This window comes from Magnolia sinica, chromosome 9 (genome assembly GCF_029962835.1).
Source record: "Magnolia sinica isolate HGM2019 chromosome 9, MsV1, whole genome shotgun sequence".
Lineage (NCBI taxonomy): Eukaryota > Viridiplantae > Streptophyta > Magnoliopsida > Magnoliales > Magnoliaceae > Magnolia > Magnolia sinica.
The window spans coordinates 48,752,036-48,770,789 of NC_080581.1; the positions used below are offsets into that span (position 1 = coordinate 48,752,036).

General features: G+C 39.8%; 1 protein-coding gene and 1 long non-coding RNA gene across 2 annotated transcripts in view; both read left to right on the forward strand.

The window, feature by feature from the left end:
• The first annotated feature begins 3,795 nt into the window (after positions 1-3,795).
• The window catches only part of LOC131255413 (protein EDS1L-like), a 40,288-nt gene continuing 25,329 nt past the window's right edge, over positions 3,796-18,754 (forward strand). The window contains exons 1-2 of the mRNA XM_058256123.1: positions 3,796-4,389; positions 4,595-5,380. Coding sequence (XP_058112106.1) covers positions 4,099-4,389; positions 4,595-5,380 — 1,077 coding nt within the window. The 5' untranslated portion in view covers positions 3,796-4,098. The remainder of the gene's footprint in view (positions 4,390-4,594; positions 5,381-18,754) is intronic.
• On the forward strand, positions 5,508-6,925 carry LOC131255414 (uncharacterized). Its single transcript, XR_009176011.1, has 2 exons — positions 5,508-5,837; positions 6,657-6,925. It is a non-coding gene; the product is annotated as an uncharacterized LOC131255414 (long non-coding RNA).

Below are 18,754 nucleotides of genomic sequence, written 5' to 3' on the forward strand. Positions count from 1 at the left end.
CCTTGTCCAACTGAGTCTAAGACTAAACCAAGTTGGAAACGAGAACCAACATACCGTTTCACCATCATCATGAGTCGTTCCAGTTGAATTGATGTAAAGATAAATTGGCTAGTTTGGATCCCATCCATTGCAAGTAAAGCAGCTCTGCTATCACGAACTCTGTGACACCTGGCACCAACTAATCAATGCAAATGGCTAATTATTAGTGTGTATTATGCCATTAGATAAGACATGAGACTCTACCAATAACAAATTGTATATGTAACAATATATAGGGGGACTAACAACATAAGAAGTGATAGGAAACAGTTTTGTCAGTTATGTCAGTTGATCCAACTGATGTATTCTGATGAAGAACAACAATCCTTCTCTGCATAAAAGGAATGAGAATGCAGCCAGCAACATGAGTTGCAAATGAATACAGGTGGTCCTTCCCATCTTTACTACTTGGAACTGAACTACTAAACACCACCCCACCCCGAAAAAAAAAAAAAAAAAAAGAAGGAAAAATAGAATATTGATATAAGATACTCCACCTTAATCAGCTCCGCGATCATAACAATTTTATTTATAGCTCTTCCCATCACCTTGAAGACAATTTCATCTAAGCCCTTTTCCTATGCAAATAGTAAATACAATGTTATCAGCAGGAGTCAACAAAAAAAAAAAAAAAAAAAGACACCATGCTCACAAAAAATACAATACTTTTTTCCCAGAAAAGTGGAAGCACGCCACTTGTAACTTTATTGATCATTCAAACGAGATGTACAACCATTTTATAGAACTAAGATTGGAATTTCTAAAACTTGTTGCCTAAAAATTACTAAATAAGAGAACATAAATCAATGATAAGAAATTATGTTTTTTAAATGACAAAAACAGTGTCTCAGAACAAAATCTGGTAATCTTTGTCTCAAAAATAGAACAACAAAAGACAGAAGGGTTAACATGAATCTGGATCCTCTGCTGGCCACAAGTAGAAGAATTCAGTTTTTCTGAATCGTCAGTCCCACGCTAGAGACACGTGAATCCAATCTAGCAAAACTATCAAATAGCCTATCTACACCTTTTTCTAGCTGAAAACATGAATTTAAATTTGTAATTAAGTCAAATGTACAACACAAAATTCATCCTTTTCCACATTTACACATAGAACAAGCAGAACCTTCACAGCCCCCAAGGTTGCTTGATATAACACTAATAACATATCATGGCCATGGATACGGATATAACACCCACAATTACAAAGTACATATAAAAATTACATGAATGTGTTGTAGGATTGTTAAAGAAGAGAAAGTTAATATGGATGAATAGACATTTTAACATTTGACATTATAGGATATGCTGAAACTGAAGCATTGAATTATGAGAAAGCAATAGAGAAACAAATAATAATGATAATAATAATAATAGATATGATAATAATAATACATTTGTTCAGACATGGTTGCTGCTAAGTAAACATATTGTGGTTCCACAATCTATATGCTAAACGGTGAAGTACAAAGAAATACAAGAAAACAACTTTACTTGTAAAAGCCGCCGAGCATAACCACCCTCCATTATTCTTGCAAAAGGGGAAGCATGCGAATATTTATTTCCTTCAAAAGCACCAAAATTGCCAAAATCCAAGCTGCCAAACCACCTCCAAATCGATGCAAATAATTTCTACTAGATTATCCATTGCTTGCATGAAAGACACTTTCAATAACCACATTTTGCACAAATCAAAATCGCCTCTCGAAGGAAATTCAAATTCACCTGCCCATCAGAGAACCTTTTGGAGAGAGAAGACAAAGACCCTGAGCTTTCTTTAAAAAATGTGCCTGCTATCGAGGAAAAAAAAAAGCTCCTCGGAATCCTTCTGGTTAAACTATCATAGGAGTGTGCCCTGCCCAGAAAAGCAGAGTAGTAGATTGGCAAAGGTAAACTAAAAGACATCATTATGGTGTAGAGAACACACAAAATAGTCACTTAAATACATCCAGACAAATCACAGTAGCACTTCTCTAACATTCAAAATTTCAAAACCGAATTGGAAAAAAGAGAATCAAAGTAAACTCAATCAGACTTTGTGATTAAAAATCCAACAACATACGAATTCACCCAAAGCCATCACAGAAACAGTACTCAAAACTTTATAAATAAAAAAAATCAATAGCAAAAAAAACTAACAGTACTCCACCGAAGCCGTCCCGTTGTTGTTGGCTTCACCACCCAATCTGGTTCCCTGTCCGTTGCATGGTGGTACCGGTACAAATTGAATTGAAATACGTCTGAGTATGTGATCATTCCCTGTACTTATTATCCATAACATGATAAATGCTTGGCTTTTTTGGTAATTTAACAAAACAATCATGGCAATTAAGTTGGTTGGAAAAAACAATCTGGTTCCTGTCCGTCACATGGTGGTACCGGTACAACAATCCAGGCCATTCAAATTGTTGGTTCCTTTTTAAATGAATCGTATCTCTAAAACTACACTGATTAAGGCAGTCCTAACCGTCTAATCAAAGTCTACCAAATGGATGGTTAAGAATAAAAAAGTGAGTGGTCCGGTAGAAAATGGAAAAAAATCAGACAGTTAAGATTATCTCCCTGTTAAAATTTTGTTGATACTCCATCCATAGTTGGTTGGAAAAAACTACAGGGTAACTGTATTGATTTTGCCGAAAGGCGGTGAAATGACAGAGAAGAATCAAAGCCGTGAATCTTTTTAAAGAATGTGGAGTCTAAATTTAAAGGAAAAATTCAACTAAAATATATGAAAATTCAAATACTAACCTCGTAAATCTTCCGTAAGGAAGGAAAACGACCCAATAAAAGAGAGAGAGAGGAGATGAGACTCTCTGCCTTCTCTTCTTTTTCTTTTCCCTCCCTTCCCGTTTTCTTTTTCTGGTTTTTTTTTTCCTTTGTTTTTTTTATAATGGTCTGGCGTCCGGAGCTTTCTTTTATTTTTTTATTTTTAAGTGAGTGGTGATGTGGACCAATGAGGATTAGTGTAACAGGAAATCCCTGTTTACCTGGTAATAGAGGATCCGGACTCTTTAATAAAGTATTGGGATAGATGTAAGGGTAATTTTGTTAAAAAAATTACAAAATTATGAAAGTTCTTAAAAAATATTTTAAAGTAGGCCTTGGTAAAAAAATTCAAATCAATAAATCATTATTTTGAATTTAAATATTAAATGTACTAAAAAACTCGACCGGTTTGCCCAGAGGATTTTGGGCTTCGGGACCGGTGGGATGCGGATTTCCATGAGAAGTTCCTGCCCTGGAAACTTAGGCAGGGCCACCACCATGTTAGTGATAAATTTACCCCGAACATCCATTTTGTGAGCTAGTGCATGGGATAAAATATAAGTCGGATCCAATAGTCAAGTACGCCTAAAACCTGGGGATTGAACGTCCATGGTTGAATTATTCGTGGGGTGACAGAAGTCTTGAATTACGGTAATATTTGTGTTCTCAGTTCATCCCAGTGCGAATGGCGTCATGGACGGTATGGATGACATTTAAATATCGCCGTTGACCCAGAGAGGCTTCAACTGTAGGAATTATCCTACCTACCATTTCCTTTAGTGCGGCCCACTTGAATTTTGGATCATGTTTATTTTTTACTTTTCTTCTAAATTCTAAAATGAGGTTACAGGGATGGATTTCTCACAAACATGACGGTTGCCTAACCTTTTTTCCACGGTAGAAACTTTCTTCAGGAAATTCGCGTCCGGACCGGTGCTTACAGCTGGAAATTCGTTGCACACGCGCCAGTATAGAGACAGAGGGACGCGGCTTCAGTGGATGGCTGTGGGGTCCACCTTGATGTATGTTTCTTATATCCACGCCGTCCATCCGTTTGGCCAGATAATTTGAGAGTTCGAGGCCAAAAATGCAGTAGATCCAAATCTCAAGTGGAGCACACCGTTGGAACCAGTGGTTGAATGAGAGCAACTCATTCCGGTGGAAGTTGTCAGCAAGACTTTCCTCCTTCCGTGGGGCAGTGGGGGTCGTTGACGCGTAGACTGATGAGGAATGAGAATGGTGTTTTAGTGTAGGAAAGGAAGCAGCAGAAGCAGAAGCAGAAGCAGAAGCAGAATGGGTGAGGGGATTGTAGATGTTGCAATTATAAAGGAGAGCTCCTCTCTTTCCATGAAAGCAACTCCTCCCTTTCTTTACAAATCCTCGTCATCAATCGTTTTCTTCGCCTTTCCTGGCCTCTGGTCTGTCGACGACTGGAAACCAACAGCAGCACCAACCCCCTCCGACAACCTTCTCTCCTTCCTCCCTTCTCTCCGCACCATCGGCAGCAATGAAACCGCTCTCCTCCACGCCCCATTCTTCCACCGCTTCCTAGCCATCCTCACCACTTCCACTCTCCAACACCAGGTCAGCTGCTTCTCTCTCTCTCTCTCTCTCTCTCTCTCTCTCTCTCTCTCTCTCTCAGAAATAATTTGTGCGCTATCTATCCATCACGTCACATCAGGCAGGTGCAGATATTGCTTCCTTCATATTCTCAAGTAATTTCTTCACTAATTAGGGATGATTAGCATGTAAACTTATTAAGTTTGTTCTTTGAATGAATAATGTCCAGGTGCATAAGGCTGTGACAGGAGGAAAACAGATAGTAATGACGGGCCACTCATCTGGTGGTTCAATAGCTATCATTGCTACTGTCTGGTTACTTGAACAATTTCGTAAACTCAATCAACTTCCTCCTCTTTGTCTCACTTTTGGTTCTCCTCTTGTTGGTGATAGCATCTTTGGCCATGCTCTGCGTCGAGAGGCCTGGTCTTCTCACTTCTCTCATTTCATCTTGAGATATGACATTGTTCCTCGTCTTTTACTCACCCCTTTTGATTCCATCGAACAACAACTTCAGACCATTCTCCCTTTCCTGGATCAAAAATCGCCTTATTCTAATGTTGAGGCCCTTTGTAGATCACCACAAGCAGTGTCACTTGTTAGCACTGTTATGAGAAATACATCTCTGGTCGCAAGCCACGGAGCCTGTTTATCCATGGACTGCACTAACATGTTGTTGGAAGCATTACCCAGCTTTATCAAGCTTAGCCCTTTCAGACCTGTTGGAACTTACATCTTTTGTACTGGGAATGGGAAACTCCTCATTGTGAAGAATTCAGATGTTGTTCTCCAACTGCTCTCCTACTGTCTTCAATTGGGTCCCAAGCAAGATTTGGTAGAGGTTGTGTGCAAATGTTTGAAGGAGCATCTAGCTTACGAGTTCGAGTTGCGAGAAAGCTTCGAAATGCAAGACATCGTATCTCTAGACCACCTGGAACAGCTCCCGCTGTCTTTGGAAGATGCCAGCAGTGATGAGATGCAATCAATTGACATGGCATTGAAAGATCTTGGACTGGTAACTTTCCATTATTATGTTATGGTATTGCTAAACCATTCAACACTTTTTTTTTTTGAAAGAGGTTTTTTTTTTTTTTTTTTAAATTGTTTTTTTAAAAATTTTAATTTTTAATTTTTAATTTATTTTTTAATAATTACATTATCATGGTTTCATTCTTTCAAAATTCTGACTGGTGAGGCTCAAATTTGCTGAGATGGTGTGTGAGGCTTGTTAACATGCATGCAACAAACTGCGTGTGCAGAAACAGAAACCCACACAAATTAAGGATGAATTTGGGAAATTAAAAAATATTTGCACTTGGGAAGATGGCTGTTGTGCCTAATTCCACCAATTCTTGTATTGAGCTTGCTGATCTGAATCTGATGGACTTTCTCCCTTCTACTCCATGTGGAATGGGGTTGCTGCAGTTTCCAAACAAAAGCCTCTTTCACATCTCAGCTTATGTTTGAATTTGGTGCATAGAACATTCGCTGCCTTATTGCAAATTTACTATGAAGAACACACACACCCACGCACACACACACACACAAATAGGAAACATGAAAATAAAGGACCATATAAGATAGACTGCACAATAACAAGGTAATAGGTCTTAGCTTTCACAGGCCACCTGCATCTCTGTTTTTTCTGCTATCTACATAAACCCTCACGCTACACTGATCAGCATGCCTTCCATTGCTCCATCATCATCACCGTTGTTGCCGTTGTCCTCATCATCATCATTGTCATTATCATTGTCATCATCCAAGCCTTATCCCGACTACTTGGGGTTGGCTACATGAATCCTGTTCCACCATTCCACTTAATCGCTCGAATTGTCAGATTGTCAAAATTCATGATAAAAGCTGTGGTGGAAGTTTGATAACTGGCTGCCAACCTGATGCAACTCTCCTCAATCTTGGCTTGGGGTCAATGTTGAGAGCGTGAAACTCCCACTGGACAGTTAATGCCCTTCATTGCTTAAGGAACCTAAAACATAACTTCCAAATTGGGAGTTTTTTATACAGTGTTCCTTTCCTAATACAATTTTCCTTGCAAACAAATTAAAAGAAATGTATAAATCCTAATTTCTCTAAATACAATTGAAGCCAACCCCAATAAGTTGTGATAAGCCTTAGGTGATGACGACGACTAATCTTGTGGGAACTTTATAGGAAAGTCTAGCACTTAGCCTAACTGCTGCCTTTTACATGTACAACAGGTAAAGTCCAACTCATAACAATCCCACTCAAAAACCTAGCTATAACATTGAATGTGGGTTGACATTGTGCAGGATTGCTAAGCTTGTGCAAGTGACATTCCTTTTCCATCATTCATTGCAGCTGCTGGAATTGTCTTGATTTCTAGTCCCCCGGTCATATTGTCTTCTTAACTAGAATTGGAAGCCGTGCTTACTGATTGTGGTTTGTAATATCCATATTATATTGGCCGATATGGCCATGTATCTTTATCAGCTTTGTATCAACTTGATACAATATGCGATATGGGGTCGAAATGGCTTGAAGAAAAATAAAAAAATAAAAAAGTCTTATATTATCAGTCCTTATTGGCCGATACGGGGCAGGTTATCCACACTGATATGGGCGCGATATGGCCTAATACAGTTACTGCCAAAAAATGCCAAAATTTTATTTTATTTTTCCAAAATTTCTATTCTTTTTCATCTTATTTATTTATTTAAACCATGAAGGAAGCTTAAAAACTCATTTTAGACTAGACATAGGCTTAATTTGGGTTGTCAAAACAAAAAGTTTGAGTGGGATTCGTTAGATCAAAGTGGAATGGCCCATCATAGGAAAAATGAAAAGGGTACCATTGTTTTTTTTTTTTTTTTTCATTTGTTGTATTTTAATGTAAATGGGTCTTAGATTACCTTAGAAAAAGTAAGTGGTTCATAATTCACCCACTCATGCTTGATTTGTGTTTATTTAGGGCCCGTTTGTTTTTCTAATTTCCTGTGTAATTACAAGTAAATGAGCCATCATTATCTTTGGAAGGTGTTTGTTAACACAGGAATTACGACACAAGAATCAATATTCAAACGCAGTCAAAGTAAAGGAAATTATAATCATTAGAATTTTCTATTGTAAAACTTACTTATTTACGGTGATTCATGGAGAAAACAAACACCCTAAGCTCAGTCGTCATTATAGTCAAATTACACCGACATCAATAAGGAATTACAGGGGTAAGTAATCATTACCCATTTGCAACCAATTTAATGGGGGCCTTACGGTTTATAAAAGGAAAAGTAAGGCTGGGGTGGGGCCTGTGATTCTTCTCTAGGCCTCACAGGTTAGCTGACCACTTTTAAAAGTGATGCAGGACCGATGCATGAACCTAATAACATGTGAGATCAAGTAACAGAAATAAGACAATTAACAAAAAAAACACAAACAGTGCCATAATCATTACGAATTTCATTAAAACCAAAAGAGCATCATGAATAATCCTAGCCAAGTTACCAACATTGTCACACGAGATCATTAAATAAAGAAAACTAGGATCTAATGGATGTAGGGACATCCAATTAGCATATGTTGTAGTCTATTTCAAATTAGAAGACCTAATACAACCTATGGTAAAAATTAGGGTTTGGGTAATTTGAGAAAGTAGGAAAGTTAGGGATTTTAGATTTAGGGTTAGGGTTTTGGGAATGGAAGAAAGGGGTTTTGATATGAGGATGATGGAAAACCAAAGGGGCAAGGTGTGGCCGTATGACCAAATCGAATGATTCAAACGTGTGGCTGTACAGTCACACGTGTGGTGTGGGATGGATGGGTTTACGTCGGTTAGGGTTTGGATGATAGATAGATAGATAAGGGGAAGATGGGTTTAGGAGAAGTTGGAGACTTAGGATGGGAGAATCGAAGAACTTGAAGAAAATACTTTAATAGATTGAAGAAAATACTTTAATGGAGGGGAAAAGTGATGATGATGTGGGGATAGATGGAGACCTCGCATCTCCGTTGATGAAGATTAGCCTCACACCAATATCCTTTCCAAATCACATGAAAGTATTTTCAAATCTCATGAAGATGGAAGAAGAAGAAAGCAAGAGTTTTTTCTCTTTTTTTAAAAAATCACAAAATCCAATGAGAGAGGGTCACACGCCCACCCTCTTTTATAGCTCCAAGAAAGTTTTAAAATTACAATAAACACCCTATTTTGTGAATTTTGACGAAATAGTCATAGTCACTAAAATCAATTAAAAACACACATAAAAGTGTCCAAACATATCCTATAAGCTGATAAAATCTAAGAAAAACTAGTGTGGATGATCCACGATCAATGGCCCAATCCTGTGATCCAACGGTTTGATCGTCACGTCTCTCCAATCCAATGGTCTGGATTACTCCATAAAGCAGCCCATGTGCATCTTCCTAGTGTTGGGTCTTCCAGATGCTCGCATATGCACATGGGGTCTTTAGTATAATCACGGGTACTCGCCTAGCCACAGGAAAATCAGTGCGGCCCGCCTCCGCCTTTGATACGTACGCAAAGGTGTACGTGAAGTGATGTCTTCATCAACTCTCCTCGGCTGAGAAGAGTTCGCCTTTGGCTGACTAAAACTCCTGTAGTGCTCTAAAATGTCTGGATCTAAATGTCGTAGCTCATCCTCTATAATCCACATACTGTCTGAAATCGGCCTATTCTTCCACTTAACGAGGAATTTCTGAAATCCTCCATGTCGAATGAAAACTGCTTGTGTATCCAGTATGTCTTCTATCTGTTCGCTTTGAGTGGGCAAGGAAGGTAAAGGTGCTAATGGCTTGGATGATTGGTCAGGTAGGGGCCATGAGTTTGGGACTAGGTCATGGTCTGTAGACGGATCAACAGGCGAAGTAGCTAGACCCTTGTATTGTACTAGATCTTCCACATTAAAAGTACAACTAATTCCGATTGTAGGTGGAAGGTTACATATGCATTGGGATCCAGTTTCTGTATTATTTTGTATGGTCCCGCGCTATGCGCTTGTAACTTTTTAACGGCCCCATGTGGGAACTGTTCAGGCGTCATACGAACCATGACATAACCTCCTACTTGGAATTCATGAAACATGTGATGAGAATCAATAAACGCTTTGTTATTTTTCATTACTTACATTAATTTGCTTCCTGATCTCATTATGCTACTCATGTATGTGACGTGCAAACTCATGTGCGGACTCAGATGGCTTATGGGACACAAACATAGGTATGAGATCTACAGGTTTCCTAGGTTTGTCGCCATGCACAATCTCAAATGGACTCATGCCTATGGACCTATTAATGAAACTATTATATGCTAACTCGGCTATAGGAAAAACAATATCCCAAGTTCGGACGTGATCACCCACAAGGCATCCAAGTAGATTCCAAGACTCTTATTGACAACATCAGTCTGACTGTTTGTTTGAGGGTGATAGGTAGATGAAAATTGGAGCCTTGTCCCCATCGTGTGCCATAATGTCTTTCAAAAATAGCTCATAAAGCGTACATCATGATCAGACACTATGGTCTTAGGTAGACCATGTAAACGTACTACCTCCCCAAAGAAAAGCTTAGCTACATTGGAGGCATCTAACATTTTCGAGTTCGGAATGAAATGAGCCATTTTGGAAAAAACGGTCTACAACTACAAATACAGAATTGTGTTTCTTGATAGTTTTCGGTAAGCCCAACACGAAATCCTTACTAATTTCCTATCACGGAGCTTGGAGTACTGGTAAAGGCGTATACAATCCTGTATTTTTCTTCCTTTTCTTTGCCAATTGACAAGTCCTGCACTGCTCAATAATCTTGGCTACATCTCGTTTGAGACTTGGCAAATAAAATCTATCCTCCACAAGGGCAATGGTTTTATCCATACCTAAATGACTGGCTACCCCTCCTGCATGAAGTTCCCAAACTAGGAAATCACAGAGGGAGGTACGGGGAATGTAGAGTCTGTCACCTTTAAATAGGAACTCATCGATGATGACAAACCCGCAACTGGCGGTCAACTGAATATCTTGTAGTGACGCATACAAATATCCAAAGTCTAGGCATGTAGGATACTCCTCTCGCAATCAATCAAACCCAGTCACTTTCACTCTCATACTTTCGAGAAGCGCCACTTGATGACTAAGGACATCAATAGGTTTATTCTCGACCCCAGCTTTATGTTTCAGAATGAAAGAATATTCCTAAAGAAATTGGACCCACTTGGTATGCTTAGGGTTTAGTTTCTTCTAACGTAGGGCCTCATGGTCAGAGAAGTAGACAAATTCTTAAGGTAATAAGTAATGCCTCCAATGGCGCAAGGATTGGACAACAACATATAATTCTTTGTCATAAGTGGAATAACGTTGCTTTGCCTCATTCAACTTCTCACTAAGATAAGCAATAGGGTGACCTTTCTGACTGAGCACTCCACCTATACCTACCCCAGAGGCATCACACGCGAACTCAAAGACTTTTAAAAAGTTTGGAAGGCACATGACGGGGGCTTCACTTATCTTGCCCTTAATCTCCTTAAAAGATTTAGAGGCAACTTTAGTCCATACAAACTCCCCTTTCTTAATGCAATCCGTGATGGGAGCCATAATGGAGCTAAATCCTTTGATTAAGCACGTATAAAAATTTGCCAAGCCATGAAAGCTTTGCACCTCATGAATATTGCGCGGTTCAAGCCATTCAACTATGGCCCGAACTTTCTCGGGGTTCGCTCTCATGCCCTCAGATAATACGATGAGTCCTAAGAAGATAACGCTCTTTGATAGAAATGTGCACTTCTTAAGGTTGGCAATAGCTTTTTGAAAATGTGGCCTATGGCATAATGAGATTACCACGGCTGTGCATGCAGAAGCTTGGCGGAGCTAGAGAATGAAGGCTATATTCTAGAAGGGGGGTGATTAGGACCTATTTAAAAATTATACCTTTTAAAATTCCAATTGCTTAATTTAAACTAATTAACAATTAAACTAAGCAAGATAATATAACTTAAGGCTTCGAAGCTAATGAGGGTCCAATCACAAACACTACAAATGATTTGCAAATAAGCAACTAGTCTATATCAAGATAGTGTATATGAGTGTGTGAGATGTGCTGCCTATCAACACTAGACATTCATCTAATTATGCATACATAATGCAAAACATTCAAACTCATAAGAATAATTAAATAAATGCGTAAATGACAATCCCAAACACAATTATATATAGTGGTTCGACTACTTGCCTACTTCACTTTCGGTGGACTCACTCAACCCATAAGTGTATCGGATTTCACCATCGGAGGTTTCAAATCATATTCACTTCAAACCTTTACAGCCCAACACAACGACTCTAAATTTAGGCTCTACTCCCGAGCCAAGGTTAATTTAGGCTCTACTCCCGAGCCAAGGTCCTACACAAGAATCCGAAGTGTTAGGCCCTACGAAAGAAACAAGGTCCTACACAAGAACCTGGTCATTTAGGCTCTACTCCCGAGCCAAGGTCCTACACAAGAACCAAAAGATTTAGGCCCTATACAAGATCACAAGGTCCTACACAAGAACCTGAAAATTTAGACTCCACATTAGAGTCAAGGTCCTACATAAGAACCTGAAATTTAGGCCAAAGGCCAAGGTCCTACACAAGAACTTAGTTCGAGTTTGGGTTTACAAACTCTTACCCTCAATCCTACACAAGGAAAGATAGTAAACCTAGACTTTTATAATGACAACTTGTTGGATTGAGCCCATTTTGTAGCGCCTCTTTGGGTTGCTTGATCTTTGCACTCCCATTCTTCAATCAGCTCCCCGATGCTCCCCCGATCATGATGTAGCTGCTTTTTTATTTTATTTTATTTTATTTTTATTGCACACATACACATACCCCCCAGCTCCACGATCAATCACCTTGCATATGATGCTCCTTCGAGGTGACTAAGGTGATGGGAGGTTGGTTGAATCTCCTACAACTAGTGGGAAGTTTTTCTAGGGGATTCACCTGGATGGGTCTTCTAGAGGATTTGGACAATGATTTGCCAAGATTGCTCAAGTCCAGTCTCTAGAAAATGGAAGGGTTTAAGCACATCTTCAATGCAGAGGTTGGAATCCTCATATGAGTGTGAATCTCAAGGAAGAGTGCTTATAACACCATAGAATAGAGGCTAGGGATAAGGGATATGAATATGGAATCACCCTACCTTTTGTTGCTCTAAAAACCTTTCAAAAAACCCAAGAATCGAACACCCTTTATAACAAGTTCGAGCTCCAATGCTAAAAAAATGGGTAGAAACTAGCTTTGTCGATGTCATCAAAGTTTCCTCGATGCCATCAAACAATATAGGCAATATATTGTGATTTCTTGCTGGACATATCTGGACAAGTTTCGATGTCATCGAAGTTCAAGTTTCGATGTCATCGAAAGGTCTTCGATGCCATCGAGAAAGTCAGAGAAAAATTCAATTTCTTGCTAAACAATTCTGACTCTCAATCGATGTCATCGAGGTGTATTTGATGTCATCTAAGGGACCTCGATGCCATCGAGAAAATCATAGAAAAATTCAGTTGGTTGCTGGACATTTCTGACTCTCGATCGATGTCATCCGGCAGGCCTTCGATGTCATTGAAGGTTGTTCGATGGCACCTCGATGCCATTGAACACCAATCGAAATTTGCTGTTTTAGGCTATCTTTTACACAATAGATTCGCACATTTTCTAGCCTTATTTATTATGTTTTTCTTGGTCTCCTAAGGCTAAGGGATGATCACTAAGGTATTCCTATTAGGTCAAGATCATCTAGAGGGACATGGGTTGTTTTGGATCAAGGATTAGGGTCACCAAGGCACTTATTTTACTTGTTCTTGCTTCCTTGATGCTTCAGCTTCGCATGTGTCATCGGTCTTTCCTTTCCAAAGGCTCAACCAACTACTTGACACAATGACTCGCCTGATTAACAAATAGGGTGCAAAAATCAGTGCACTAACACTTTTCAGTTCTGAGGACCCCGCAAACTTGCCTCAGATGGTGGAGATGTTGCTCCTTTGATATGCTATAGATAAGAATGCATCAAAATACACCATAAGGAACTTACCAATAAAGTGTCTCAACACCTAGGTCATCACTCTCATAAATGTGCTTGGGGCGTTAGTCAAGCCAAAGGGCATGACTAACCACTCGTATAACCCATCCTTTCTCTTGAAGGTTGTCTTCCACTCATCTCCTGGGCATATACATATTTGGTGATACTTACTCTTGAGGTCAAACTTCGAAAAGATTGTGGCACTCGCCATCGTGTCTAACATATCATCAAGACGCGGTATGGGAAACCGGTACTTGACTGTGATTTTATTGATGGCTCAATTGTCCATACACATGTGCCATGTGCCATCTTTCTTGGGCATTAGGAGCACTGGCACGTCACACGGACTCAGACTCTCCTGAATGAAATCCTTTATGAGGAGCTCATCTACTTGCCTCTTCAACTCCGCACGCTTTGTAGGGGTCATTCGATAATGAGCAAGGTTTGGTAGAGTCGACCCAGGGACAAGATCAATGGCATGCTGGATGTCCCTCATGGGTGAAAGCTCATATGGTAAGTCTTCTGGAAATACATCATGAAACTCATCCATAATTGGTTTCACCTCAAGGGGTTCCTCTACACTAACCTCGGGTGTAACTTCTCTCGCCACTAAGGCGTACACCATCGAATCCACCATAGTCTCTCTCTCAAACTCCTTGGTGTTGATAACATGGAGAGACTTAGAATTTCCTTGTATCCCTTGGGTTACCCGACTTCTCCTCAGTTTTCTTCTCCGTATTGCTTTTTGGTGGGAGAGGAACTAGAGATCTTTTTGCCTTGATGCATGAATGAACATACATTTGAGCGGCCGTATATCATCACATCATGGTCAGATAGCTAAAGTCGTCCCAAAATGATGTGTCCAACATCCATAGGTAAGACGTCACACCGCAACAAATATGAGTAGAATCCAAAGTTAACAGGCACGAGGCATCGCTAGATAATAGGCATGGAAGATGCATCCACCCATGACACTCTATAGGGCTGAGGGTGTGGTTCCGGTTTCAAACTCAAATGGGATAAAGTGCTAGTGAAGACCACATTGGTACAGCTACCACTATCGACGATCACCTTGCAATTCTTCTCTCCACATTTTGCATAGGTGTAAAATATCGTAGTCCGACACCAATCATCATTCTCCTTAGTGTTGGTCAAGGTGCACCTGACTACTGCAAGTGGTGTGGTCTCTTCTTCTTCTACTTCCTCATCTCTAGAACCAATGATATTGGGCTGATAGACTTCTTTTTCATAGTCCCCCTTTTTATCTCTTTCTTCCTCACCATCGTCAATCACCAGGGCCTTGTTCCTTTCTTTCGAGGGACATTGATGTGCAAAGTGGCCAACTTTAGGGCAATTGAAGCATCGCATTTGCTCACCTCCCTTAGAGCTAACACTTGTGATCTCTTTTCCTTTGACTTCTCTAGGGTTCGATTGAGAACCATTTTGGAGTCCGGACTGATTCCCCATGTTAGGCTTAGCCCCTTGAGAGTAAGTCTTGATACTTGGATCCCAAGAGTCATAACGCTTACCAATTGGTGTCTTGAGGTAGCGTTCGATGTCTTGCACCACTTGGTACATGTGCTCCAATGTGCCAACATCACAAGAATAAAGTTCTCGTTGGATCTCAAATCCGGGGCCCATCCTGAATCTGGATAATGTAACCATCGGGTCCTCAATGTTACATCGCATCATGTACTTCTCGAACCGAGCGATTTAATCTGACATGGTCATGAATCCTTGGCGCAAAGCCTACCTCACTGGTTTAGGAGCCTTTGGCGATAAGAAAGAGGGAGATTAATTAAGGACCTCTTTCATGGTCGAGTGCACAATTGGTTGTTCTCCTTTCCTTTCAATTTTACGCTCCATGTTGGTCCAAAAAAGTTTGGCCTAGCCTACCAACTTCATCTTGGCAAATCTCATTCGACGAGCATCAAACATATCCTACCACTCAAAATAGTGGTCCATGTCTGCCTGGGTTCCAAGCGACCATCAAAATTGGGGGCCTCAACTTTCACACCTTTCATATCTTATGCATATGGATTGTAACAGTTATAAAGCTCCTCACGTGGCGGCGGCACGTGTGCTCGACGTCCCGCATATCAACTTGATTTCGAGCCTGAGATTGAACACTTTCCCCAGTGTCGGGGTTTGTCTGTAAGGAGTCCTCAAGTTGATTGACGCGCACATTGGTTATGGTTAATTGAGTGGCAGTGGTTCTATTGTGTGCTTCAATGGTCATCAGACAGCTATTGATAGCATTAAGGGCCTCGGCAATTTGCTCTAGATTCATTATGGGTTGTAGACCAAAACTATGTCCTAAACGAGTGGGCATACACAAGGAAACTCTAATAGGAAAACTTTAAGCCCTAGGACAATGTTAGGACAATGATAAAACTAACCTAGATGCAATACAAAAATCCTACACTAAAAACCTCTCTAATACCAAATTTGATGCAGGACCGATGCATGAACCTAATAACATGTGAGATCAAGTAACAAAATTAAGACAAATAACAAAAAAAACACAAACATTGTCATAATCATCACGAATCTCATGAAAACCAAAAGAACATCATGTATAATCCTAGCCTAAGTTATCAACATCGTCACACAAGATCATTAAATAAAAGAAAACTAGGATCTATTGGATGTAGGGACATCCAATTAGCATATGGTATAGTCTATTTGAAAGTAGAAGACCTAATACAACCTAGGGTAAAAATTAAGGTTTGGGTACTTTGGAAAAGTAAGAAAGTTATGGATTTTAGATTTAGGGTTAGGGTTTTGGGAATGGAAGAAAGGGGTTTTGATATAAGGATGATGAAAAACCAAAAGGGGCAAGGTGTGGCTGTACGGCCAAACCAAATAATTCACACGTGTGGCGTGAGGTGGATGGGTTTACATCGATTAGGGTTTGGATGATATATAGATAAAGAAAAGATGAAGGCTTAGAATGGGAGAACTGAAGAACTTAAAGAAAATACCTTGATGGAGGAGAAAAAAGAAGATGATGTGGGGATAAATGGAGACCTCGCACCTCTGTTGATGAAAATTAGCCTCACACAAAACTCCATTCCAAATCACATGGAACTATCTTCAAATATCATGAAGATAGAGGAAGAAGAAAGCAAGAGCTTTTTCTCTGTTATACACACACACACGCACACACACACACACAAAAATCTAATGAGGGAGAGGGTCACACGCCCACCCTCTTTTATAGCTCCAAGAAAGTTCAAAAATTACCATAAATACCCTATTTTGTGAATTTTGATGAAAATAACCCTAGTCTAAATAAAATCAACTAAAAACATTCATATAGTGTCCAAATATAACATAAACAAAACTAAATCATATAAGCTGATAAAATCTAAGAAAAACTAGTGTGGATGATCCATGATCAACAGTCCGAATATGTGATCCAATGGCCCAATCGTCACGTCCCTCCAATCCAACAGTCTGTATCACTCCATAAAGTAGCTCATGTGCATCTTCCCAGTATGGGGTTTTTCAGATGCTCACACATGCATATGAGATCTTCAGCACGATCACAAGTACTCCTAGCCACAACGTAATTGGTGCAGCCCACCTCCTCCTCTAATACATACGTAAAGGTATACGTGAAGTGATGTCCTTATCAAAAAGCCATAATAAGTGGTGCGGGTAGACCCCTTGAGCCCAATAATGTACATGTGTGTTTTTTTTTTTTGAAAATAATAATAATAAGAAAAGTCATTGCAAGGGTAATTTTGTAATAAGTTGTTTATGTAGGTCAGTCTAGTAGTCCTTACATAGGGTTTTCTTTGGGGAAAAAAGGGGACATCTATTGTAACTTGATTTTAAGAAGAAAGAAAAAGTGTTTTCGTGGCTTATTGTTGGTAGAGGTGCCGACTCCTCTCCTTCCTCTTGGTGTTGATTTCAAGATCACCACTGGTGTTGATTCCGTGGTGAAATATGTCCCTTTCCCCCCTTATAATCTCATATAATATTCTATTTCTCTTCTTACTTTCACATATACTATCCTTAACCCTAGATCGACTTCATCCATAAACTTCCCGATTTCTTTTGTCCTTCGTTATTCGATCCCAGATTCTTCCATCCCCACCGTTCTGCATTGACATCGTTAACCCAGTTGTTGTCCTCTATCAAATTGGTATTAGAGCCTAGGTTTGCCAAAATGTCAACTCACACAGGCAAATCCTACCATGGGAGATTTACGAATGTGCAATGGGATGACATGCTTGCTCACATGGCAGCTTAGATTGGCTACTTTATACATCGCATGGATGCATTGGAGATGTGAGTGGAGTGATTGGAGTTAAGGAATGATGGAAGTCGTGTACCCACAAACCCTACACATGACACGAGAGACGGTGAGCCTTTTGGACAGAAGGTGGCAGAAGAAGAGGGTGACGTCGATGATCTTCCTCGAGAGCATCCATTGGCACCCGCTGATCTAACTGCCGATAAAGTTGCTAGGGAGCAGCCTATTCCTCTACGGGGTGTGTTTATGGAGACTGTACCAATGTATTTTGGAGGGGATAGACGTGAGTGTAACTATGTAGTTGATGATATTATGAAGAAAGTGAAAATAGACGTACTTGATTTCATTAGTAAAATGGAGCCAAATCAATTTCTTTATTGGTTGACAGCATTAGAAGATTGCTTTGAATGGTACGACATGGATGATGATTGTTGGATCCGATTTGCAAAGATGAAACTCAAGGGGCATGCTCGTGTTTGGTGAAGTGCGGAAGATCGTATGTATCAACTTGACCAATCGCCCATTGTTCATTAGGAAGAGATGAAATTGAAGTTAAAAGAGAAGTATCTTCCTCTTGATTATGAGGATATGCTTTGCAAATAGCTAGTCAAACTTCGACAAGGGAGCATGACGGTAGAAGAATACATGGAGCACTCCAACCATGGTGTGCTGTAAAGGTCGTCACGTAAATGTAATGGTGGCAACTGTTACACGTTATAGGGTTGTAACGGTCCTAACAACCATTATGGAAAAAATAACCTCTAACTGCCATAAATTGCCCGTTGCGCCCCCTTGTAAAGGTCGTAATAGCCCATAATGGTCTATTATGGGGAAAATATAGGTTTTTCATATATATATATATATATATATATATTTAAATGTTACGTGGAAAATTGAGGTTTTTTGGATTTTTTCTTTCAATAAAAAAGGGTCCGTAATAGCCATTATGACCCATATCATAAAGGTAATGGTGGCCGTTATGGCCACCGTTACTGTTACGGTATACCTTGGCTTCAACAGGCTCTTGGTCCGTTGTCAAATTAATGGGGAGGAACGTCATATTCTCTCTCATTTCAA